This window comes from Vitis vinifera, chromosome 5, assembly GCF_030704535.1.
Source record: "Vitis vinifera cultivar Pinot Noir 40024 chromosome 5, ASM3070453v1".
Classification (NCBI taxonomy): Eukaryota; Viridiplantae; Streptophyta; class Magnoliopsida; order Vitales; family Vitaceae; genus Vitis; species Vitis vinifera.
The window spans coordinates 24,917,540-24,942,129 of record NC_081809.1 but is presented as its reverse complement, the minus strand read 5'-3'; the positions used below and the strand labels follow the sequence as shown (position 1 = coordinate 24,942,129).

General features: G+C 37.9%; 3 protein-coding genes across 5 annotated transcripts; 2 read left to right on the top strand and 1 right to left on the bottom strand.

The window, feature by feature from the left end:
* The first annotated feature begins 1,261 nt into the window (after positions 1-1,261).
* On the top strand, positions 1,262-13,262 carry LOC100261191 (F-box protein SKIP16). Of its 3 annotated transcripts, none has more exons than XM_002270964.4 (5): positions 1,262-1,681; positions 3,936-4,655; positions 5,385-5,603; positions 10,511-10,617; positions 12,958-13,262. In XM_002270964.4, the coding sequence occupies exons 1-5, from the start codon at positions 1,472-1,474 to the stop codon at positions 13,034-13,036; spliced, it is 1,335 nt and encodes a 444-aa protein (XP_002271000.1). In that variant the 5' UTR covers positions 1,262-1,471; the 3' UTR covers positions 13,037-13,262. The 3 variants fall into 3 exon arrangements, with proteins under 3 accessions (XP_002271000.1, XP_010650620.1, XP_010650621.1); XM_010652319.3 differs by lacking the exon at positions 1,262-1,681 and adding an exon at positions 3,090-3,290; XM_010652318.3 differs by lacking the exon at positions 10,511-10,617 and having other exon boundaries at positions 1,354-1,681.
* Positions 13,263-18,051: 4,789 nt separating this feature from the next.
* Positions 18,052-21,105, top strand: LOC104879470 (probable disease resistance RPP8-like protein 2). The gene has a single exon (XM_010652313.3). The coding sequence runs from the start codon at positions 18,052-18,054 to the stop codon at positions 21,103-21,105; it is 3,054 nt and encodes a 1,017-aa protein (XP_010650615.2).
* A 267-nt stretch (positions 21,106-21,372) lies between these two features.
* Positions 21,373-23,989, bottom strand: LOC100261035 (uncharacterized). Its single transcript, XM_002269472.4, has 2 exons — positions 23,711-23,989; positions 21,373-23,616 (listed from the first exon to the last, which is right to left on the bottom strand). The coding sequence occupies exons 1-2, from the start codon at positions 23,745-23,747 to the stop codon at positions 21,503-21,505; spliced, it is 2,151 nt and encodes a 716-aa protein (XP_002269508.1). The 5' UTR covers positions 23,748-23,989; the 3' UTR covers positions 21,373-21,502.
* Positions 23,990-24,590: the final 601 nt, after the last annotated feature.

The following is a 24,590-nucleotide window of genomic DNA, read 5'->3' as shown; positions in this document are numbered from 1 at the left end:
TGACTATACCCAAATGAATGGGTAAAATATTATTTCAAATAAGACATTGTGTTAAATGAATTCATCTAAATCAAAATAATAAGGCTTCAAAAAATTAATAATTCAGTAACTATATAACTAATTAAAACCAAAGAACCTTAATTCTTGACACAAAGAACAAAAAAAGAGGGTACCTTCTGCTTCAAACAAGAGTAAGGTTGCGACTTATCTCAATAAGAACAACCATAGATTTTAAGGGGTGTGGGGGTGGTTTGCCACTTCCTTCCCGTCAACATGATATCTACATTGCAACCAACGAATCTCACACATAGATGGAGAAATGGGTAGGTCAAACTCTCGAACACATTGGGTTAGGGCTCCACTAGAGAAATCTCCGCGGCTAAGATTTAATTACTATATTTACTCATTTAAGTTTTTATTTTAATGTATGTGTAATTTAGGTTATGAGAATTACATATGTTTAAAACCTAGGTTAAGTCATCACATGTATTCTTTTAATCTCAATAGGGAAATTACATTTCAATAAATTTTTAATTTATGTTTTATTATTGGTTATAAGCTGGTTAAGTGATGATTTAAAAGTCAAATTAAAGGAGGCTACTGTGCCATTGCCTTGTTAGCTGGTATGGGTGCCACTCAAAAAGGCACTCCAAGGGTATTTTCGACCAATACGGGGAGGACACTATACTAATGCATGAAATGAGATTTTTTTTTTTTGGCGAAAAAATAAAAAGCTCTTTTTAGGTTTTGAAAACAACAATAATTTCTAAATACTGCATATTTAATATTCCATCTACATAAGATATGTTAATTTTAAGTTAAATGTAGAATATGCATATGTTATATATCATAAATTTATTTTTTTATATTACTTATTTTGATAAATAAAATTATAAAATTATATAAAATTAAATTTGTGGTTAAAAAATAAGAACTAATTTTTTTTATAAAATAATATTGATAAAAAAAATATTTATAAAGTTTAAATATTTTAATCTTGACTATTGTTAAAGGTAAGGAAATTTTCTTTTTAAAATAAAAAATTTTGGAATGTAATATAATTTTTTAATTTTCAAATTGATTAATAATATTTATTTCATATTATCTTCCTTTATTTATTTCACAAACTAAAGATATGTTACATCGGATATAATATCCTATGGAAATGTCTATTCTATCCGGCCAACCAAATGTAGTTAGTATATTTTGATAGTAATTAAAAGCTTTGAAATGTGCAAAGATGAGTTACCATTTTGTTAATAAGGAAGCACACTTGTCCCAAACTTATTAAAGGGATGTCCATTTTCTCCGTTTGTTAAAACCACAAAAGCGACGTCTTCCCAAACACGCCCTTGGATTGATCGCGTTCGTAACTTCGTCCTTAGGCTGTAGTATATTACACACCACTAACTTTCTCACCAAACAAACCAGCGCGAGAAAGTAGAGTGAGAAACTGGAGATAGAAAGCGCCATGGAAATGGGGTTGGAGGACTTGGGCGACTTGGCTATCAATGCAATTATATCCAAATTGGACACCAAAGACACTGTAGCGGTGTCTTGTGTCAGCAAAAAGCTTAGGGTTTCTGCATCCGAAGAGTCTCTTTGGCTCAACCACTGCTCTCAAGATCTCGGACTCTCTGCCCCTATCGATCCTCTCGGAAAACCCGCTCCTTCTTTCAAGGTTATTTTTCTAATTTTTTCGAATTCTTTTTTTCGATTTTCCTCAATTTTTTTTTTAAAATCTGATTGTGTGCTTTATTTCCTCTGCAGTTTCTGCAGTTTCAGTCCATACTATTGCAGTGACTTGTTTCAAATTTTCAGAATTATCGTGATTGTCTGCTTTGTTTCTCTTTATATTTGCTTCAGATTCAACTCATGCTGTTGAAGTGTTTTTTTTTTATTTTGGCTAATTTCCTACTTATCGCTAATCTGTGGTCTTCTACTTTGGTTACCTTTATGGTCGATTCAATTTCGGTTCAGATTATCGTACTGATATGATGTTTGAGACTTCTTGTCGTTTGTCTTATATGTAGCTTTCTCATTTTTCTTTCATATGCTTTGACTTCTATGAATTTGAGTCATTTTCCTTCACAAACACATGCATTTATGGTGAAAGTGTCTTGGATTGCTCAATTCGTCATTAGATTGTATAATCAGTAAATACATCAATTCTGGGTTTTTTGCATAACGGGTGAGGCGACAGAAGTTATGAATGTAATTTCTGCAGAGTAAATAGTTGAATTATATGTAATTTGGATGTGTGTATTTTTAGGTATTGGAATTTAGGACCATGAATTCTTTTTCTTTTTTTCCTGTGAAATTTTGTGTACCAAGTTTGCAATATGGTATACTGAAAAGTTTGACATTTCCCTATGTTTCACACTTACCATTTTTTGTTAAATGGAGATCTTCTATGCCAAATGATGGAAGCCTGATGAGAAAACAGTCTCCATGTCTTGTTTTGCTCTTGAAAAGTCATAGTTGCATTTACTTGAGTAGCTTATATGAGTTATGGTTTCAAAGATTGAAATGGTGTTACATGTTAATATGAAAATTAAGTCCTTATTTATAAGAAAAATATATGCAGTTAAGAAATTGCCCCTACACACAGACACACACACACAGACTTAAGAGATTCTGCACATGATCAGAGTCTTTATCAAAATATAAGCTTCCATCTGGGATGCTAGCTGAGTGAATGTAAAATGGGAATTTCATGTAAGATCATTTCTCCTGATGCATAACTCAAGTCTATAAGAAACTCCCACACTGGAGTGCCTTTTTTCCCAGATTAATTTTTTTTTTTGTAAGTAAGATTTCTCATTAAGAATGCTAGAAATAGTGAATGATCATGTTTATGTTCCTTTGGTAAGTAATGCTTTCTTAGATGTGAAAATGCAGATGGCCAAAAATAACCACTGCCAATGAATGGAATATCTGAGCATTGGTGCAATCTTTTAATCAGTTGGGAAATCCAGAAAAGTGGTGCTTTATTGCATTTTTCTTTTCATGTAAGAAAAGTCTGGAAAATGGTAAACTAAACAAGCTCATTCATTTTGATTTTTAGCTTGGTATTTTGAACAGGAAGAGTCATCAAGTAATGCTCAACCTCCTGAATATGCATATTTATTATGTGTTGAGGTCTATCAAGAGCACCTTGGATCAGTCCTGCTTATGCATATTTACAAGGTTGAACTTCCTAGGTGCATGTGATGTAACATGAATGAAGGAATATAGTCTACTTCTATTAAAAGCAGCTTGGACCAGTCCTGAATATGCACATTTGCAAGGTTCAACTTCCTATCTACATGTTACATAGATGATGGAATATGGCCTACATTTATGTTATTAGTTCGTTTTTTGTAATCTAAAAGATATGTTGTGGAGTTTATTTCTTCTGGATCTCCAGTTGGGAGGTGGGATCTGAATTCTCTCTCTTTTTTTTTGGTCTTGTAAGGGATCCTTAGTCATGTTAGCTGTTTGCCTTTATATATTTTCTTGTATTTGGTGTTTAATCTCTTTTTTTTTTTGGTTTTTTGATTATTATATGTCATCATGTAACTTTATGTAAAACTTAGAAAAAAGAAAAAAAAAACAGTTAGGATACAAGATCCTAACTTTATGTGTTAGGTCTTGGAGGTGTGGGCCCAGGAATGCAGGCTGTGTTGGTTCAGCCAGGTATGGGCCTGATAAATGTACATTGGGCTGGCCCCTAAGGAACTTGCAGCCTAACAATCATGTTTTTTATGTTCCTGGATTTTGTCCATTTGTTACATGGTTCAAACTGATAACCGGCCTAAGTTGCAGCTGGACCAGTCATCTTTTTTACTTATTTTATTCTTTTGATATGTAATCATACAATTCTGATTCATCTAACTAATACTATTACTTTTTGAATATTACCCAGAAGCTTATCAAATGACCTGTTTCTCCAGGAAACTTATCGACTATGGCGGGAATCTTTTGGTATGTACCCATGGCCCCTTGTCAAACGGGTGAAAAGATGTTGGGATAGACTTAAAAACTGGTTGAGTGCAAATTTCCCGGAGGCTGATGCTACACTACGAAAGGGTGCAACAGAAGTTGAAATTGAAGCGTTGGAGAACATTTTGAAAGTGAAATTGCCTCTTCCAACAAGGCTTCTCTATCGCTTCTGTGATGGTCAAGAGCTGACAGACGATGTTGGAGGAACCGCTCTTGGCAGTTCATTGGGCATCATAGGAGGTTACTGCTTTTATGACCACCTTGTAAATGTGTGCTTATTACCTTTGCGTCAGGTAATCTTGGAAACAAAGGAGATTACAGACCAGCTAGGTTTTTCCACAACATCTAAGTATGTTATTGTGGCTGCTTCTTCCACATACATTGGAAAGTTTTTTTTCCTCAATTGTACCACTGGTCAACTTTATGTTGGTACCAGGAGTCTTGTATCAGCTGGAGAAATGATTCCTTGTGTACCAAATGCACTGATAAGTCCGATGCATGACTCGAACACTGGTCAACAGCAGGATGCGATGCTGCTATGGTTAGAAGAACATGTTCGTCGCTTACAAAATGGCATTATTAAACTCCGTAACGAAGGAATGATCAGAAGTATCAACTTGTTCCCAGAAGAATCTCCTCTCTGTTCCACTGCAGTAACCAATGGTGTTCAGGTACCCACTTATCCAATATTTTTTCTCTTCAGGTTTTGTTTTTCTTGAGTTCTTTTCTTGGTTTGGGGTGTGGGAGTACGTTTCACGGAAGTGCCATCTTCTCTTTCTCTATTTTTCTCTCTCTCAGTTACTTACTTGTCCAATATTGTTTCTTTTTGTTTTCTTTTGTTTTTCTTGAGTTCTTTTCTTGGCTTGGGGTGTGGGATTATGTTTCCACGGAAATGCCATCTTCTCTCTCTCTCTTTCTCTCTCTTTCTCTGGTAGTCACTTGTCCAATATTTTTTCTCTTTAGGTTTTGTTTTTCTTTAGTTCTTTTCTTGGCTTGGGGTGCAGGAGTGGGTTTCATGAAAATGGTATCCTCTCTCTCTGTGTCTATCTGTCTGTCTCTCTCTCTCGGCAATTCTACACGCAACCACACCATCAAGAGGCAATCACATGCTAAATTGGGTGAAAGGACCTAAGTGAGATTTGATTCTACACTTGGCTGGTTATAATAAAGGCTGCTGGGTCAGGTTATATAGTCTGAGGTGTATTGAAATCATCGGTAGGCAAAATCTTATCACTCCTTATAGTTGACATACATTATCAAGTAAGCTCTCTAGCAAAGATGCGAAGATGGAAGGGTGTTTTTATGTCAACTTTTGGGAGTTCTTTGTTTCCTATTCCTACTACAACCACTGTCGTCTTTCCTATTGCTATATGAAAATTGACAATGGCACCCCATTTTAGGTTCGCGCTTCTGCTGTATTCATTCCGGAGGGTTGTAACCTTCTAGATGAATCTCATAAATATCTGTTTGCTTATTCAATTCGTATGCGCCTCCTGCCTGAGGGATGCATTGTCAATGGAACATCCTTTGGCTCCTGCCAACTGAATTGGAGGCACTGGATCATCCGTGCAAATGACCATGTTGTATCTGAAGTTAATGCAGAAGCTGTTATTGGAAAGGTAAGCTTTTGTTCTATTAATTGATCTTCTTGCAGTAGCAAATTTTCAATTAGATACTATGTTCAAGTTTACTAGAAATGAAAATTCTTGTTTCCACTTATTTTGAAAATCCTGTGGTGTTTTCCATTTCCATGTAATTTGTGGATTTATCAGAATAGAAAACTAAGCCAGCATGAAGACATGAAGGAACTTTTCCTGCTGGCATAATTATGTGGAACCCTACAATGATGTTGGGACTTCCATTATCTTTTGAAAAGTATATATTGGTCAAATATAGACATTAATGTCTGTGGATGTGCCTGTATCCAAGATGGAGATCCATTCAAACCATTACTCCCACTTTTTTTAAGAGACATCCTCTACTGTATCATTAATTGTTTTTTTAATCCTTTGATTGGTTATGTCTGCTTTAGGGAATGATTATGAATTCTGATTTTGTTTCACACGAGGGAAATTGGTTCTAAAATGCAAACTTCTGAACCTAAGAAAATATTTTAATCCAAAGCAATTATTCAAATTAGATTAGCCCTCGAGTTTCAAGGCCTCTCTCTGATAGGAGCTGCGACAAAATATCTGAAGGAGCATCTTAATGCTTAGACAGTTCAGCATGTCAACCTCGAGTTTCAAGGCCTCTCTCTGATAAGAGCTGCAACAAAATATCTGAGGGAGTATCTTAATGCCTAGACGATTCAACATGTCAACCTCAAGTTTCAAAGTCTCTAGCTGATAAGACCTGCAACAAAATATCTGAGCGAGCATCGTAATGCTTAGACAGTTCAGCATGTCAAGAGTTCTAACTATGGAACTGATAAATGTTTTAGACCCTTTTATAATTCTAAATCAAGTCCTTATTTGAGAAGGAATAACTTGTCCAATTCCCATTCAACAAAACATGTCGTTCTCCTAGTTGCATAATAGCATTAACTGCCATCTATATAGCCTGAAAATGACTTAGGAATTATATACAATGGGAACAAGAAGAAAAATATTGAAGAAATGTTTGACAGTTATGGGATGAACATATTTCTTGACTCTAGTAAGCCTGCTTAATGTCACAAGATGCTTCAAATGACCCTTCTCATGGGGTTATATAGAGGGCAAAAAACTTCTAGAGACTCCTGGAGCCATCTATACTAAGCCATTGGTGGGAAGAGTGTGGAAGGTTTTAGACATGCTTAGAGATGTCCACATATCTCTACACTATGGTGGAAGGCATGAGAGGAGTCTAAGGCTTTTTAGAGAATTCTAGAGATCTCTTGTATATTATTGTACATAAACTTGTACATAGAATTATATAGGATGTTCTAGATTATTCTTGAGTTGTAAGGAACCCTCTAAGGTTCCAGAAACTTCCTAAGGTGCCTATAAATAGGTGAGACCCTCATTTGGCCAAGACACCACCCAAACTACTTCCTAACCAAGCAAGTGAGTTCCTAAAACACTTGTTAAGCTTCCATTTTTTAAGAGTTGCCTACTATGCCTTATAAAGCTTCCAAGTTGTGAACATCTTAGTCTAACAAGCTAAGTATTGGGAGTAAGGCTAACTTAGCAAGTTCAAGTGTCTTGACTTGTCTAAGTGCTGCACGAGCTTAGGAAAAGACTAAGTCCGTGACAGTTGGTATCAGAGTGCGGCTACGAAGTGGGCATAGTAAAGGAAGCATGTCGGGCTCCAACGTGGATGAGACTAGTGAGCAAACTCATGGAAGGGAGACCGAGCCTACTGCACGGGGCAGGGGTAGGAAGGATAAGTCTTGTGATGCCGTTGCCAACATGGAGGTAAGGTTAGCCAAGGTGGAGCTAGCCATGGCGGATACTCGGGAGGGGTTGGACTTGATCGAGTAAGGTATGGAGAAGGGTATGAAGGATCTTAGGAAACAAATCTAAGACCTTGGTGAGGGGATGCTAGTCTCACAGGTTTAACCAGTGTCGCGCGAGGAATTTGTGTCCTTCCAAAAAAAGGTCTTGAGCATGTTTGCTAGCATGGAGTCAAGGATAGAGGCCTTGGCCACTCAAATGGAGTCCCGAGACCAGGAGGTTAGGTAGGAGTTGGCCATCTACAAGGCTGCTGTGTCGGCATGGTTCATGACCACACAGGAGGCATCTAGGGTGGAGGTGCCGAAGCCATAAGGGTTTAGTGGCAAGCGGGATGCCAAGGAGTTGGACAACTTCTTATGGCATATGGAGCGATACTTCGAGGATATCACACTGACTGAATTAAGGAAAGGTTCTATAAAAGATTGGCTATGTGGAAGTGCCAATATATCTCAAAGGGTGGGAGAATCACCTTGATACGAAGCACGTTATCTAGTTTGCCAATTTATCTTATGTCTATCCTCCATTTGCCTAGAATGATTAGAATGAGATTGAAGTAGTTTAAGAGGGATTTTCTGTGGGGAGGTGGGGCCCTGGAGAAAAAACCTCATTTGGTAAGATGGTTGATAGGTTGTCTAGACAAGAGAAAAGGGGGCCTGGGGGTGAAAAGCCTTTCCATGCTTGATAAGGCTCTCATTTGCAAATGGAGTTGGTGATATGCAAATGAAAAAGAGACTTTTTGGAATCAAGTAATAAGGAGGAAATATGGGAATGTGGAGGTTAGTGTTCTCAAGAAGTAAGGGAGGGGTATGGTGTAGGCCTGTGGAAAACAATTAGGAAGTTGAGGCACCTTGTTAGCTCTAGATTTTCTTTTATGGTGGGAAATGGGCAGAGAGTGGGTTTTTGGAAGGATAAGTGGTGTGGAGCTGCACCTTTATGTGTTTCTTTTCTTGCCTTATTTGTCATAGCTATGTCGAAAGAGGCTTTGGTGGAAGATGTTTGGACTGCTTCAAAAAGTGAGGAAAAGGAGAGGGGGGGGGGGGGGGGGGGGGGGGGGGAGTTGGATCCCTTGTTTCTCTGGGCCTTTTAATGATTAGGAGATGGATGAGGTGGAAAATCTGTTATTGTGTTTGAGTGGGAAGAGTGTGATTGTGGATGTGGAGGATAAGGTGAGGTGGAGGGATCAAAGGATGACACGTTTTCGGTAAAGACTCTTTATAAAGCCTTAGAGATGGAATGAACAGGGTGCTTCCCAATGAAGATAATATGGAACTCAAGTGTGCAACTGAAATGGAGTTTTTGGGGCCAAGGGGGCCTACAATATTTTGAGTGGCTCTTCAGTCGAGGTTTTTCCGTATAGGCGCATTTGGATGGATAAGGTTCCAACAAAAGTGTCTTTTTTTGCTTGGGAAGCCTCGTGGGGGAAGATCCTTACTTTGGATAAGCTTCAGAGAAGGGGGTGGCAGCTCCCAAACCGGTGCTTCTTATGCGGCTATGAAGAGGAAAGTGCGAATCACATCCTCTTACATTGTACAGTGACTAAAACTATTTGGGAGATTACCCTTGCCATTTTTGGAGTTCAATGGGTGTTCCCAGAGTCAGTTATAGAGGTGTTACTTAGTTGGAGGGGTTCCTTTGTGGGGAAAAAAAGAAAAAAGATATGGAATTCCATTCCGGTGTGCATATTTTGGATGGTTTGGAAGGAAAGGAATAGGTTAGCTTTCAGGGGAGGGTCTTTAGATATTCAGAAATTCAAAAATTCTTTTGTATGTAACTTGTGGAGTTGGGCTAGGGTGTACAATGGTGAGGAAACCTACTCTCTTTTAGGTTTTTTGGAGTGGCTTGGGACCACTTGAGGGTGGGTGAGGGTGGGTGGGGTTTTTTTCCCCTTTGTTTTGTTTTTTCTAGCCTTGTGTAGGGCTGTTCAGTATACTCCCTGTATACGTGTGGCTTTTTAGCCTTTTCTAATATATTTGGTTGTTTATCTATCAAAAAAAAAAGTGTGCAACTGAAAGTAAGTTTCTTTGCTTGGGAAGTGACATGGGGAAAAGTTTTAACCTTGGACCAAGTTCAGAAGAGGGGGTGGGCTAGCAAATAAAAGTTATTTGTGCCAAGCGCATGAGGAGTCCATTGACCATCTTTTTCTCCATTGCAAAAAAACAAGGGAAGTGTGGAAGCTGTTCTTTACTCTGTTTGGAGTGCATTAGGTGTTTCCTTCCTCGGTTAAGGAAACCCTCTTGGGGTGGAAAGGGGCTTTTGTGGGTAAGAAGCATTGGGCAGTTTGGAAGACAAGGAACAAGATTGCCTTTGATAATGGTGTGCTGTCCTTGCAAGAGCTGAAAGCTTTTTTTGTATATTTGCTTTGGTTGGAGTCTAAATTGTTTATAAAAGATGGTCCTCGACGCTAATGATTTCATTGCTTGAGTGGGTTCCCGGTGAGGGAGGGGTTGTTTTTTGTACATCTTGTCTGGTCAGTTTTTGTTTCAACTATAAGGGGGTGAGTCTCTCTTTCTTGTACATCTTAAGTCACTATTTTAGCGCCTTTTTCGTAATACATTACTCTCACTTGCTTATAAAAAAAAAAAAAAAAAAATCTATGACCCTATGGTAAACTTGATAGAGTCTCTGTTCATGCGCCAACTTTGGACTCATCAATGATCATTTGATCCTTAAATGGTCCCTGACTGAAACTCTGAACTGTCTTCTTTCTGCTCAGATATTAGAATTTGTAAGGTTGTTTTTGTTGTGAAGCAAAAATTTCTTAATTAGGATAATTTGTTAACTCAATTATTTCTGGTGGTTGCCTTCTGATGCAAATCAAGGGAACTTGCAAGTTGAATTCCTTGATTAGCTGCATCAGTGAACTGTGCATGTCATTGAGGTGGAATGGGTTCATTTCCTTTTACATAATTCTTGACTATGGTTTTTAAAGTACTAAAGACCACAAGCTTTCTGATGTTCTCACCAGGGTTTTTTAGTTTTCATGATCTGATATTGAAGAGGCCATAATTTATTTTAATAAATATTTGGATCCTTAACTTATTCTTTTTAAACAAACAACTGAAATTTTAACCTCTCTTCTCTTGTATTTGCAGTATCCACTCTTGTATCCTGGGGGGGAAGAATTTGTTTATGAAAGTTGCACCCCTCTATCATCATCCCAAGGTTCAATTGAAGGTGCTTTCACATTTGTTCCTGGCAGGTAGTCCACATTAAACCTCACAAGTCCTCTTTTATGAACTTGACTCTTTATCTTAACTGGATAAATCACCAAACCTGAGCTGCTTGAAATGGGTCAAAGCAGCATACAGCTATAACAGATTAATGGTGCTTAAGTTATCTGCAGATTCTAAAGTGTTTGCAATGATTATTCTCAAATATCAATCAGCAGAGTATTAAGGCAGACAGATAGCCTCTATCCTGGCCTAAATGAGAACTGATTGGGTGATCCTCACATTCTTCTGTTCATTTCCCCCCAAGTGCCTAGAGAGAAAATGTGGAATGATATAGATAATTTCTCTACCAACCAGGGTGATATGCCAAATTTGAAGTGGTGTGTATCTTCAAGCCATTCTATTAAAAACAATGACATTTTATTCACAGAAGTGGTTAGGTTGACATTAGTCTGGATATGGCCATATCATTCTATGGGATCTATTGTACTTATTTGACCTAATAAGTACCTTGTCTCAGAATTGACAAATTCTAATGGCTAAAGTCTTTAGTATGCTTGTATTTGTTACCCTTGTGTCCTTGTCTACTACACAGAATATTGTTGCACATTACTAGGAAATTGCAAGGAACCTCATCAGCGGAAAGGGGGGGAAGTTGAGGAAGAAACAGGTAAAGAAAAAGAATTACTTCCAAAACAAAGGGAATTAAACATGAGCTAGAGAGAATCTTTCGATTTATTGTGGATGAATAGGAGGCCAGAGGGAATAGTAGAGACAATGAGAAAAGATACCATTACCAAGGATTGAATATCTAAGGCTTCTTTGGGTTAAGTTGAATATGTCAAGTTTTTGCTGGTGCTCTATTTCCACTGTGGCCACAGTCTGACCATCCTTTGACCTAGTTTTTAAATTCTTTTTCCTGCTTGTAGAAGTCCTGCAAGGTAATAGATGATATCATGCTGACAAGGCTACTGCTTGGTGGCAATGATTTTCTTAATATGATTTTCTAGTTGTTACTGTAGAAGAGGACATGGACAGGGTTCAGTTTGTGCAGGGGTGGAGCCAAGAATTTTTTTGTTTTTGGTGGTTGTGGCATTGAGTACTGTGCAGGTGCAGTGCTGGACATGATTATACAAGTTTGGAGAACAGAGGCATAAGATAAGTATCTACACAAGTTAGATATCTTTGTTGACCCAAAGGAAATTTGAATTAATAGAGGCAGCTTCTTTAGGAAGTTCAATGAAACCAATGTGTCTCTTCTTCATAGTCCACAAATTTTCCAAGGTCGTTTTTGTTGTCATGGTTCCATTGTTTGCATCATTGTAAGAGACACCCATCTCTCTGTACAGGGAGCCTAATGCCTTAGGAGGGACAAGGAGGAAGCTTTTGTCATTTCCAGTCTAATGGTAGTATTTTTGGAGATACCTTTCTTGCTGTACAGGGAGGTGCCCTAGGAGGTTGGGAGGGGGGAAGAGAGGGAACAGATTGAGATAATGCTAAAATCCTTAATAATTTACTGCTAGAGTAGTACAAACGATATTGCTACAAGCTTGTAAACAATATACCATGACAGTATCTGCTTAGAAATGTGCTTAAAACCTACTATTGTTGAATCTAACTACTTAATAAACTAATTGAAGTTCTACATGGATCATTTGCTGTTAGTAGTATGAATTGTACTGCTACTGTAATTTGCTACTCTTGTTACTTACTAATAGTGACTTCTAAACTAATTAAACTAATTGAAGTCCATGTGGATTAAATATTTTGATGAAATCTCAATATGGATAATGAACTCTTAGCACCTCTCATCTCCGCCCCCCCGCCCCCCAAAAAAATTAAAGAAAAAAAGGAAAAAGGAAAGAACAGCATTTTCTTTTCTTCTTATTGTGCTCTATATGAGCCTGTCAATTGGGTTGATTTAGTTATAATTTCGTCCAAATTAGAAATTGATTCATTTTTTGTTCCTAAGTTGTTTGTGCCCAATGATTACAGTTCGCGCATTCAGTCTCTCCATGTATGTTTCCCAATATGATCTATCACATAAATTGAATTTGAGCATCTTTTTAGATCTGAAACTTGACATAAATCATAGTTTGAAGGATCCATGTTTACCAGTACAATTTATCCTGTTTCTGAATATTTTAGTTTGTCTACTTCGATCAATCAGAATCCAATCTGTTGACCAGCCTGGGAATGGTATTTTAGGGTGCCTTCTGCAGAGACCCTGTGGACTAATTCTCCCGTCAGCTGTACTTTAAATTTAAAGAAAATTTTGTTGTTGGATATGTTACAATGAGGTCGTAGCACCATTTGCTTACAAAAATGCATCTTATTGATGCGTTACCTTTTTCCTATTTGTTTTTCAGATTGGCAGACCCAAAAGGCAGTGCATTTGAGGTTGAAGTGGGCCGGTTTCCTCTCCAGTGTCCAGACTACATTTTCTGATGTAACCATTCAGGAGGGTAAATCTCTTGAATACCAGCAGCATTCCAGTGCTTTGTTGTCCTCCCATTGTTAATTCGTGTTGAACTTCTTTTGCATTTGTGAGACGACATTGACGGTTAGACGGTCACCAGCATGAAATATCTGCAACATGCTACTGCTTGTTTATTTGTATGATCAGCCCCGGTTTTCTTGATGAATTTCCATGCTTAGCTTCTTTCTTTACTAATCCATGAGTTAGCAGTGCTGCTAAATACTTCGGCCAAAAGACCGAGAAAGAAGTACTCAGGAGTGAACTTTTTGACAGAAATGAAGGAGCATATGTAGCATTGGGTGCTGCATCTCAATCCATCTACCCCATCTTTAACCTTTGTTTTAGGTTTGGCTCTTCCCCTGGTGATCAGATACTTTTGCATATTTTCTCTGTAAGACACCAATTGCTATTACACATTTCTCAGGGTGATTCGCTTTTATTAAGAGGGAGTTTGGGAAAGAGGTAAAAGAGAAAAGGAAAAACTCTCTTGGATGTGTTGGCTCCTCCAACTCCAAACCCCAGAATAGAAATTGAAGTAGGAATAGAAATAGAGGTGAGTGAGAATATCATTTAGGTGGGAGGAATAGACATTTTTTAGAGTGGGTTTTGATTTCTGTCATCATGATTTTTCATTCCTATTCCCGTTTCTAGTAAGTAATCAAAACGCAATGATGATTCAATGAATGAAAAAAGGAGTGAAATTCCCGCTCCAGATTTCTTATTCCCATGTAAGAAACACACCTTCAATGTCAAAGCACAACTAGTATAAGTCTGTAAGCATCCATCACAGGCTAGTATTGCACATCTTCACAGGACCAAAATCTTAATTCTCCTGTCGTGTATGAAGTGAAGAACTCCTTGGGTTTGCAGCCTTTGGCTTCCTGATTTTACCTCTTTTCCCTGTTTTCTATAATAAGAGCTTGGATTCTTTGACCTGGATTCTTCATTAGATAAGGTGGCTGCTGTGTTTTCTAATAAAATAATTTCGTCTAATCACCCTACTTACTACAATGAAAGGATCAATCCTGACCCTTTAGCCATTTTGCCTTTTCATCTTCTTACATTTATGAAATAAAAGGTCAGACTCTGATGCCATTTGTTAGATTCAGGGTATCAACCATTTCGCTTTCTTTGAGAAAAATGAACTCTTGTGTGTAGTGCCTCTCTTAAGATTGTTTGAATCCCAAGATGGGTGTGTATACCTTGGAATGAGTTATCTCGTTAAAGCCTTAAGGTGAGTGTAATGCTAAATGCCATAAAAGGATGAGTATAGTACTGAATGTCATAAAGGGGCAATGGCCACAATACTCATTGAAACTTGTTGGAAATCATCCCTCACAAAAACAGAAATGGGGATGAGTGTTGCCTTGGGATGGTTGAACCCTCGGGATGTGTTGGGAAAAAAATGAGTTTGAAATGTGTGTATGCCTTGGGATGAGTGTAATGCCAAATGCCACAAAGAGGTATAAGCTCATTCTTAAGATATTAGCCATCTCGCCTAAAAACCAATTGGCTTCAGTGAGGATTGAGGTTAAGATGTTTATGGCATTCGACATCACAATCATCTCGAGGTTTATTTTCATAAGTTACCGATTTTTTAGGGACTTAATAATTCATTCCCTAGCCATACTCTCCCGTGACTTGAACATAAGACCGAATTTAGTACCACTTGTGAGACCAAGGCATTAGCCATCTCATTTGTAAGCCAATGGACTTTCGATGCCAAACTAATTCTTTTATGACATGACATTCATCTCAAAGCCTAACCATCCCAAGGTATATAAGCTCATCCTAGGGTATATTTCTTGAGCCATCAATTTACAAGGAGTGGCATTGTTGCATACCTAACATTGCCAACACCATGGCTTATGGCATAGTTATCAAAAGCTCAGCAAGCCATATTTGTTTAGGTTTAGGCCAACACAAGATCAGAGTTGTCCATAACCCACTACCTTGCTAATCATCGTAACAAAGAAGATCTCATCTGTGATCACATCCATGGTGACTACAACACAACTTCCCACATCTTTAAAACCTCATCACGGAGATGTCCTCTCTTTTCTGTCATTTGATATTGAAGGGGGAAATATGCTAGGAGATGACATACAAAATTTTATTCATTGATGCATTTCTAGTGGTTGCTTGATCTGGAAAATGTAGTTAGACCCAAATTTCTTGAGGCATTTGGCAAACTAACTCATCTAAGTAACTTGGCTTGAAATAAATAGTTCTTGAAGATGCTTCCACCCATTCATAAGCAAGTTGCAAATTCTTCAGACACTAGATTTGAGCAATACATGCATTAACACTCTTCCTAGTTTGATTTGGGAGATGCAACAATTGACTCACCAAATTTGAGTTCTTAAACTATGGTAAGCTAACGCAATTGAAGGAATGGAATGTTGAGGAGGGAGCACTGCAAGCTCCAAGAGATTTAGAGATAAGGTCATGCACAAGGTTGAAGATGCTTCCCAAAGGATTGCTACACAGGAACTTCTTGGAAGTCAAGTTAACAGACATGCCTAGTCAGTACTCCTTAATAGAATCAGATTGCTTAGCAGAGCATCACCTTTCATAAATGTGTGCATAAATCATAATTGTTGATCAACTAAAATCAACAAAAATAACTTCCACCCTTCCTTACTTTGGGTTTGTTTGGTTGGGATGTTTTAGTACACAGGACTTGTTTGATAAAAGAAATAACCTCTTTAAAAAGTGGAAAAATTGATGGATCCAAATTTTAAGTGGGTCTGATGCCGCAAATTCTTGGTCTCGCACCCTAAAATTTTGCTTTTGTTTTTTGTTTCTTTTTTTTTTTTTTTCGTTTCAAAGTAGGAAAAAAAAAAAGTGAAAAAGGAAATGAAGTAAGAAAAAGGGAATAAAAGCAAGAAGAAATAAAGTTAGGTGGTGTTTGTTTTTTTACTTAATTCTAAATAGAACCTTAATGCTTAATAGTGTTAAATATTAGGTTGTTTGTTTTTGTAGTATTTTATTTCTATTAAGTATTAAAAAGCAAAAAAAACCAATATGTTATTTTTTCTATTTAGAAAAAGCTACATATTTTGACTTTTTCTATTTAGTAAAAAGTTTATAATAAGTCATGAAAAAATAGAAAAAAAAATAACCTACATTCTAAAACTAAATTTCTTTCAACAAAAAGCCAAAAAACAAACACCACCCGTGTTTTGGATGGATGGGAGGTTAAAGAAAAGGGTATTTTAATCATTTATACCTAAAGTTTATTTAAAAAATAAATAAAAAATAGGTGGCCATGTAGAGAGTAGAGTTGCAATTTGGGTGGATTGGTTGGGTTGGTTATTAACTTGAATTCAACTCAAATTTAAAAATAATCAACTCGCATCAAACCTAACCTGATATCTAACTTAAAGTATTCAACCTAAACTTAACCCAACCCCATTTCTCTAAGTTTAGGTTGAATTTGAGTTGATTGGATTAGACTCAAATTGATTGGATTACATAGTTTAAAATTCATCTATTTTTTTAAGCTTTTTTTTCTATATATTTATATGAAAATTTAAATAGGAAATATAACAAAATTTCAAGATATTAGCAAAAAATAGTAAAAATAAATTTCTTTATCTTTTTAAAATAATTAAAAAATATATGATATAATATAATTTCATATGTTTTTTTTTTAAATTTAAGAAGAAAATGAATATTATTATATAAAATGATATACATTATAAATATTATAAAAACATTGAATTGGATTCGGGTTACACTTAGGTTATTCAAATATTTGCTCATGCCCAACCTAAATTTAACTTAGGTTAAAAAAATATAACCAAAGCCCAAACCAAATATTGAAAATGATTGTCTAAATATGCTTAAACATCGAATTGGGTTCTAGTTAGTTCAGGTCAACCCACCCAAATTGCAACCCTTGTAGAGAGATTGAGTGAATGCATTCGACTATTCTCATTTCTTTAGTTTAATATGTTAAATGTCCTTTCACTAAATGATTATTGGTATTGCTTGTGTGGTAATGCATAACCACATTCAAATAATAATAATACATTTTTCAATGAATCTGATAATGATAATTTTATATCTGATAATATATTTTTTAATGAATTTGATAATGATAATAATAATGTTATATCCGAAACTATCAATAATGAAGTAGAATCTAGGGGTTTTAGAATACAATCTAATCAAATTTATATGTTTAATTTACGTAAGTAAATTACAAATAAATTATTCAATAGTTGAATTTAAACTTTAAAATTTGTCATATAATGAAAATATAATTAATTTTATAAAATAAATCATTTTCAATCTTCACCTATTTATGTTATTAAAAAGTAAAATTAAAAGGACCATATAATTAATTCAAACCATGGTGCTCCTACTTTCTCAACAAGAAAGATTTTCATTACTCCATACTCAGTTTTATCAAATAGCCTGGTAGTTCAAAGGGATTCATAATTTATTAAGTATAGTGGGGAGTTGGAGCCTTTGTCAAGCCTAATTTATTGAAGTATGATTGGGAGTCTTTGTGAAGTCTTCATCTGTGTCAAACCCACATTTTTTCTGGGAAGGGTTGAGAACACCCCTAAGCTTCATCTCAACAGAAGGCAATGTTGTCATAATTGGAGTCTTTTAAGGCAAAAATCAGATGATAAAGAGAATCAACCTTGGAGTCTAGACTTGGATCCTTTGTCTGGCGACTCTGATTAACACACCCTTTAATTCTCTTACTGATCTGTCCTTTCTCTCTTGTGAAAGATGCTGAGGTGAAGTGTGTCTCTCCGCTTTATTCCTTTCCTTCCTTTTATTGACTGTATGGCTGCTTTAGTTACAAGCTAAATGCCTTCTTTGCAAAAGCCTTTTCTCTTCACCATTTTAGCAACTGTATTTCTCACCTCCATATCATTCTCCCTAGCTACAAGTTAAATTTTGCAGTTCCAAACCCAAAGATTTGGAAAACAAGAAGATGATGTGGAGGCAAGAGAGAGGATACATGGTGGAAGGCATTCTGTCAAGGGTGGCAGAGAAACTCTCTGTTGTGCTCATTCAACAACCTGGCCTTCTGAATGAAATTGAAGAAGAGGCGAATTGGATTTACTTGAGAATGAGTGACTGGGTTAGCGATCATTTAGCATTCAAGGTCTCTATGGAGCCCTTAAGGGACATTGCCTATGATGTAGAGGATGTTGTTGATGATTTTATGCTAAAGACGGCAGCAAAGAGAAGGAAAAGAGGAGGAATTCTCAAGAAGCTGAAGCAGATCAGGGTCAACATCTATGATAACACAGGTTTGATCCCTCAGAGCTTCATACATACTGAACCAGTAGAGGATCAGAACATAGCCAACACAGTTGTTTCCCCAGTTATTGAAAAGGTGACAGCCCTTTTAGGTAAGGGATTGCTTCGTCCCCAGGTGAAAAAGAAGGCCAGAAGGATACTTGATGAATTTAAGTTCATGAATGGCTTTCTTGAAGATGTAGAATCAGTAGAGCTAGATGAAAATGGAATGGCATGGATGGAGGACCTCTGCAATGTTTCTTGTTATGCAGTGGATGTAATAGACTCCTTCATCAGTGGGAGAGAGCAGTTCAGGATGAGGGGAGCTTTTAGGAGAGTAGTCACAGGCTTCAACAAATTGAGGTCCCAACTTCGTCTAGGTGCGGAGATGGATAAAATCAATGCTAGGATCCTGGTTCTTTCCAAGGGGAAGCCAAAAGAGGTCATCAGACATGACCAAAGTAGAGAACAGGGGAGTGAGAGAAGGTTCCTACAAAGACAGGTTCCACCTTCTTATGTTGTTGACAAACCTGATATGGTCAGCTTTGAGGATGATGTACATGAGATTGTGGCCAGATTGCTTACAGATGACAAATGTTTCTTTATTATTTCAATTGTGGGCGTGGAAGGAATTGGCAAGACAACCTTAACAAAGTTGGTCCATGAGAATGATATGGTTGTGGATCATTTCCCTTATCGTGCTCGGCTGTCTGTAGATTCATGGCATTCGGGATTTCTCAAGGACATACTTGAACAAATGGGCTGCAATAAAAGCATTCCAACCTTGTGGAAAGATATCAAGAATTGCAGAAGCAAGGCAGAGATGCGGTCTTTGCTGAGAGAACAAAAGTCTTTGCTGAGAGAACAAGAGTCTGAGTTGCTGTCTTGCTTTAATGCTTTCCTGCAGGATAAGAAGTATCTCATAATTCTGGATGGCATACATTACTTGGGGGACCTGCTTAAAAGACTTCCAGACACATCAAATGGGAGTAGAATGATTTTAACCAGTCGGTCTACAAGTCTACATTCAGACCTTCCAAACAAGAGCCTTCATCTAACACTGCAATTACGTGATGATAATGAAAGTTGGGCACTGTTTAGGCATACTTTGAAGGTAAGCATGCCCCCAGAACTGCTAGATTTTCAAAGAGAAATTGTGAGAATATGTGGGGGGCTGCCACTGGCCATAAAAAGCGTAGCAGATGTTTTGTCAAAGAAAGACACAACCATTGAGGCGTGGTCTAGTGTTCTTCAGCAGCTCAACAGAGACCAAGAATTTTGGCCGAAAACCTTGACTGCGATCAATAACAGGTTGCCCTTGCACATGAAGCGATGCCTCTTTTACTTTGGACTATTTCCTCAAAACTTTGAGATCCCAGCAAGAAGATTGATTGTATTGTGGGTTGCAGAGGGTTTGGTGCATCCAATGGAAGAGAAAGAAGCTCCTGAAGCTGTTGCAGAGAGGTACTTGACAAAGTTGATAGCCCAGTGCATGGTTCAAGTGACTAAGAAGAAGCTTGATGGGAGAGTTCAAGCATGTCGCCTACCTGATCCCATACGACGTCACTGGTTGTTGAAAGCTAAGGAAGCTACATTTCTTCAAGGTAAAAAAAAACCAAGGTCATCTGAGATATATTTGGGCACTGGTATGGTCCATCGTCTTGCTGATCATCTTGACAAAGGAGATGACAGTTTCAATCAAATTCATGGTTACCACAATACTTCTTCTATTTCTCTCCAATCTCAGTATCAAGATACCACATCCTTCCTATCATTTGATACTCGAGAAGGAAGCAGACCAGGAGAAGACATAGGAAACTTTCTTGACCGATGCATTTCTAACAGGTGCCTTCTGTTACTGCGAGTGCTTGATCTTGAACTGGTGTACAAACCTAAGTTGCCAGAGGCGTTGGAGTTACTAAGACACTTGAGGTACCTTGGCTTGAGACGGACAAAGCTGGATATGCTTCCTTCATCAGTGGGTAAGTTTTTAAACCTCCAAACACTGGATGTGAAACATACTGACATCAGAACTCTTCCTAATTCTATCTGGGCTATGCAACAACTGCGTAACTTGTACTTGAGTGAGAGTTACTGCAGCATGCCCCAACCGAGCTCCAACTCTCTGACAACCCTCCAAACACTATGGGGCCTGTTGGTAAAGGAGGAGACTCCAGTGAAGGATGGCTTAGACAGGTTGGTCGATCTTAGAAAACTGGGATTGGCATTTTGTTTACTGGGTTCTCAACAGGAGGCAATGTTATCGCAAGTGGATGCAGTGGCTGATTGGGTTTTGAAACTGAACCATCTTCAATCCTTAAGGCTGAAATCATATGATGAAAAGAACCAACCATGGGATTTGCACTTGAAGCCTTTGTCCAGCCATGCGAATCTCTCTAATGTTTACTTACTGGGGCAGTTAAAGAATCCATCCATTGTGTCTGAATTCCCACATAGCCTCACTGACCTTACCCTGTCATGGTCAGGATTAGCAGAAGACCCAATGCAAACATTGGATAAGCTTCCCAAGCTAAGAGTTCTTAGGTTATTGCGCAGAGCATATGTGGGAAAGAACATGCTTTGCTCTTCAGGAGGCTTTCCAGAGCTTCGGGTTCTTAAACTGTGGATGCTGGAGCAGCTGGAGGAATGGAATGTAGAGAAAGGAGCACTGCAAGGTCTCAGAGATTTAGAGGTTAGGTCATGTATAAAGTTGGGTGTGCTTCCTGAAGAGTTGCAGCACAGGAGTTTCTTGAAACTAGAGTTCATATGACTGGATGAAGATTGTAGTTTCTTGTGATAAAGCATGCTTAGCACTTAGCAGAATCCTAGCTTTAATGAGTGTAGGTTTTCTTTCCTTATAAGGCTGTGTCAAGATTGAATGTGGTATGTTCTGTATACCCCTGCATTGGGTTTGCACTTATCTGCCACTTCCAATGTATTTAGTTTTAAATCAACCATCATAAATTTCTCAGTTCAGCTCTTAGCATCAATGTGGCCTACTTCTCTTTTATCAAGTATGGGTAAAAAGAAAGCAAAATTCTACAGAAGGAAAGTAGTAAATTGAAAATCATGAAATGATCCTTTTTTTTGTATCAGACAAGCAATAGTACTACATCAATTTATGAACTAGAACATCAACATTCCCTACAAAATTTTCATCGGCAAACCTAACTCACAACCAGCCTAGCCCTTGCATGGCCTTGTGAAATCTGGAAATGTTCAGTTATTCCAAAATGAGCCATCAGAAGCCAGACATGAGTGAGCAGCTCTCCGCCTTGCCCGAGCTGCTTGGCATGGTGATTCCACTGGCACTGACCAGCCGCATGAGATAGCATCTCCACCCACACATGGCTCATCATCTCCCATTTTTGTTCACACTGCCATTGCTCCTCTGTCTCCAGGGACTGCAAACATTTAGCCAGCCTGCAGGCATCGAAAAGCACTGACTTGCTTCTATCTCCTTTCACTTCCAATGGTAGAATTTCAGTGTTCACTTGAAGTAATGTTGTGCAAGCTTGGCTTCTACTCGTTATGTAATTCCTCTCCTGAAAAAATTCAGTGGCCTCTGCACAGCTATCCTGAAATCTGATCTTCCCAATTCCATTAGGCAGCATGAAGGGGCACATGACCAGAAGATACAGCATATAATCTGATAGCAGCTTGCTTGCTTTGCACTGTGAACTTTCAACCGAATTCGGGTTTTTGTTTAGATCAGCATAATAGCAGAGATCAGTTGCAATGTGCCAGAGAAGAATGCTCTGGTCGAACTCTACCTTAATAATGCTCCAATCAAATTTCGGGAGACAATTCATTTTTTCTAGCACATTATCACCTCTTTGAGAGCATATTCTTTTACATGCCTCAATATCTGAGGCCCCCCTTGATTTCTCTTGAAGAATTTCGAAAATCAATCTTTTCAAATCTGGGGAAACTTTTGAATTCTTGCACTGATGGCCCTGTAAGGCTTCGTAAATGCCAAGGAACTTCTGGACTCCACTGCACCTGACTGGCTTTTCTTTGAGGCATATACTTATCAGATTGTGCTGTGCCATGGAATCAGACCATCTGTTCTTTGCAGGCAATACATAGGGTAATTGAAAACATAATCGACGAGTGGAGAATGTTCGGTAAAGCAGATTGAGAAACGGGTTTTTGTGCTTACTCAACCAAAGCTCAGTCCAATCCGAGGAAAGGAGTACAGCAATGGCATACATTTCTATAACAATCCCTCCAGCCAGCAGCGAGTATGTTATAATCACATCAGTAGTTGAATATCGACCCGTATCAATGCTCGAGAAGGCGATAAGCACAAAAATGGTGAAAGATAAACTGATGCAGCGGAGTAGGCTTCCCAATCTAGAATAGATCACAACTGCCTTTGTGTAGAGCACATCATACATGAACCCAAGCTCAGTTTCAATCACCCTGAAAACTTCCTCCCAAGATGTACTCTGGAAGAATGACTGGCTATCTTGGCGGTCCTGGAAGCTAAGAATGAGGTCTGCAAACAACCGTTTGAAGTTGTTGAAGAAGTAATAAGCAGCTTGCAAAATGGCTGCATCAGGGACAATGCTGTTTATTGCAGCTGGAGGGGAGTGATTCACCAACTTGGAAGTTTCGATTCCTGGGCACAGCGAAACATTATAGCCCTCGGCCTTTTTCAGACTGTAAACATCCATGAATTTGGCATAATTAGGACCTGGGTCAGGGCGAGGCAGCATGGCATCTCGGAAGTGATCACTGCTTGCAGACCTGAGAATCCAAGTCCTCTCCCCATACTTGATGAGGCCAATGATGAACACTGGAATGGCTAGAAAGTTCAATGCTTCCCCCTCCCAGGACTTGAGGAAGACATAGAATGCCCCTCCAAACTGGGTGAGAAGCCCCAGGAAGTGCCTTAGCCATAACTCATTGTCTTCTAAAGAATAGGCTGTAATGGTGTCTGGGCCACCAAGATGAACCAGCAGAAATGGTGCCCAAAAGGCCATTATCACATAGTTTGTTGCTGGTGATTTATCTTCACAATCTTCTTGGTTCATGAGGATGCCAATAGAAACTGTTGCAAGCCAGTCTGCAGACAGGTAGGCAAGCCAAATGATGACTCCAACCCAGCTTTTGGCAGTGTATTTTCTCCTGTTTCCCAGGAGGATGAGGAGAATCTGTAAGGAGAGGCTGAGTAGAACCATTACCCGGAGTTCCCATTTGTTCCAGAGCTTCATCAGACTGTTTGGGAGGATAGGCATCAATCTCCTCCTGTTTATGAGGATCATACTGCTGACACCTGAGAAAAACATAAACCCATGAGCCAGAAACAGCAGAAGACTTCATTTGATCATTGAAAAAAGAAAGGGGCAGAGATGAATTGGTGATTTCACCTGTGGATAGCATGGTTTCCCTGAAATGGGAATTCATCTCTATAATCAAACAGCGTGGCTGAGGGTTAGAGAGAAGGGAAAGATGATCTTAAGTGTTGTGGAGAATGTTTCTGGAACTGGGTCATCTTTACCTCTTCAAGGGAAATCAATTGAAAAAATTGGGTTAGTTCTGGAATCCTCGTCAACCTCCGGAATTGATCTATCCATCCTACATTTTTCTTGGAATTTTCCCTGAAGTTGCCTTTATTTTCTGACTTAAGAGTTTAGAATACGAGTGGGTCCATGACTGTGAGGCCACGCTACTTCCTTGAACTTGGGTAGAGGCGTTCCCTCACTATTACAAACATCTTTGTTGGTTATTGCAAAAAATTATGGCTAATTATAAGTCATGTTTGGAATAGCATAATAGAAAATGGGAATGAAAAGTAATTTTGTTAATGTATTTGATTAAGATTTAGAACATGATAATAGAAATATAAAATTTCTTAGTATAGAAATCAAACCTCTTTCTCTCACATCTTGATTTTTCTTTTTACATGGTATTATCATTCACCTTCATTCTCGTTCTATCCAAACATATCTTAAATATTTGAGACTTGGTTTTCATTTTTTACCTTATGGTGGTGGTTAGATTTTTCTTTTAGAATACGAAACAAATGCGAGATATAATTTATTTATTTTTATTTTATTATCATGTTTAGATTAGCTAATAAAAATAATAAGAAGGATGAAAAATTTATTATCATCGGAGAATTTGATTCTTTTGTCCCAATTGGTGTCATGATTACCTTTAAGGGACTGTTAAGTATAACTTAATAGTTATCACTTAATGACTTAAATTGATTTTAAGTTAAATTATATTTTAGTTATTAAGTTAAAA

Coding starts and splice junctions, on each gene's coding strand:
- LOC100261191 (XM_002270964.4), top strand. CDS start 1,472: ATGGAAATGGGGTTGGAGGACTTGGGCGACTTGGCTATCAATGCAATT. Junction 4,656..5,384: donor CAGTAACCAATGGTGTTCAG/GTACCCACTTAT, acceptor ACCCCATTTTAG/GTTCGCGCTTCTGCTGTATT. Junction 10,618..12,957: donor TTCACATTTGTTCCTGGCAG/GTAGTCCACATT, acceptor TTTGTTTTTCAG/ATTGGCAGACCCAAAAGGCA.
- LOC104879470 (XM_010652313.3), top strand. CDS start 18,052: ATGGTGGAAGGCATTCTGTCAAGGGTGGCAGAGAAACTCTCTGTTGTG.
- LOC100261035 (XM_002269472.4), bottom strand. CDS start 23,747: ATGAATTCCCATTTCAGGGAAACCATGCTATCCACAG. Junction 23,617..23,710: donor GGAAACCATGCTATCCACAG/GTGAAATCACCA, acceptor TGTTTTTCTCAG/GTGTCAGCAGTATGATCCTC.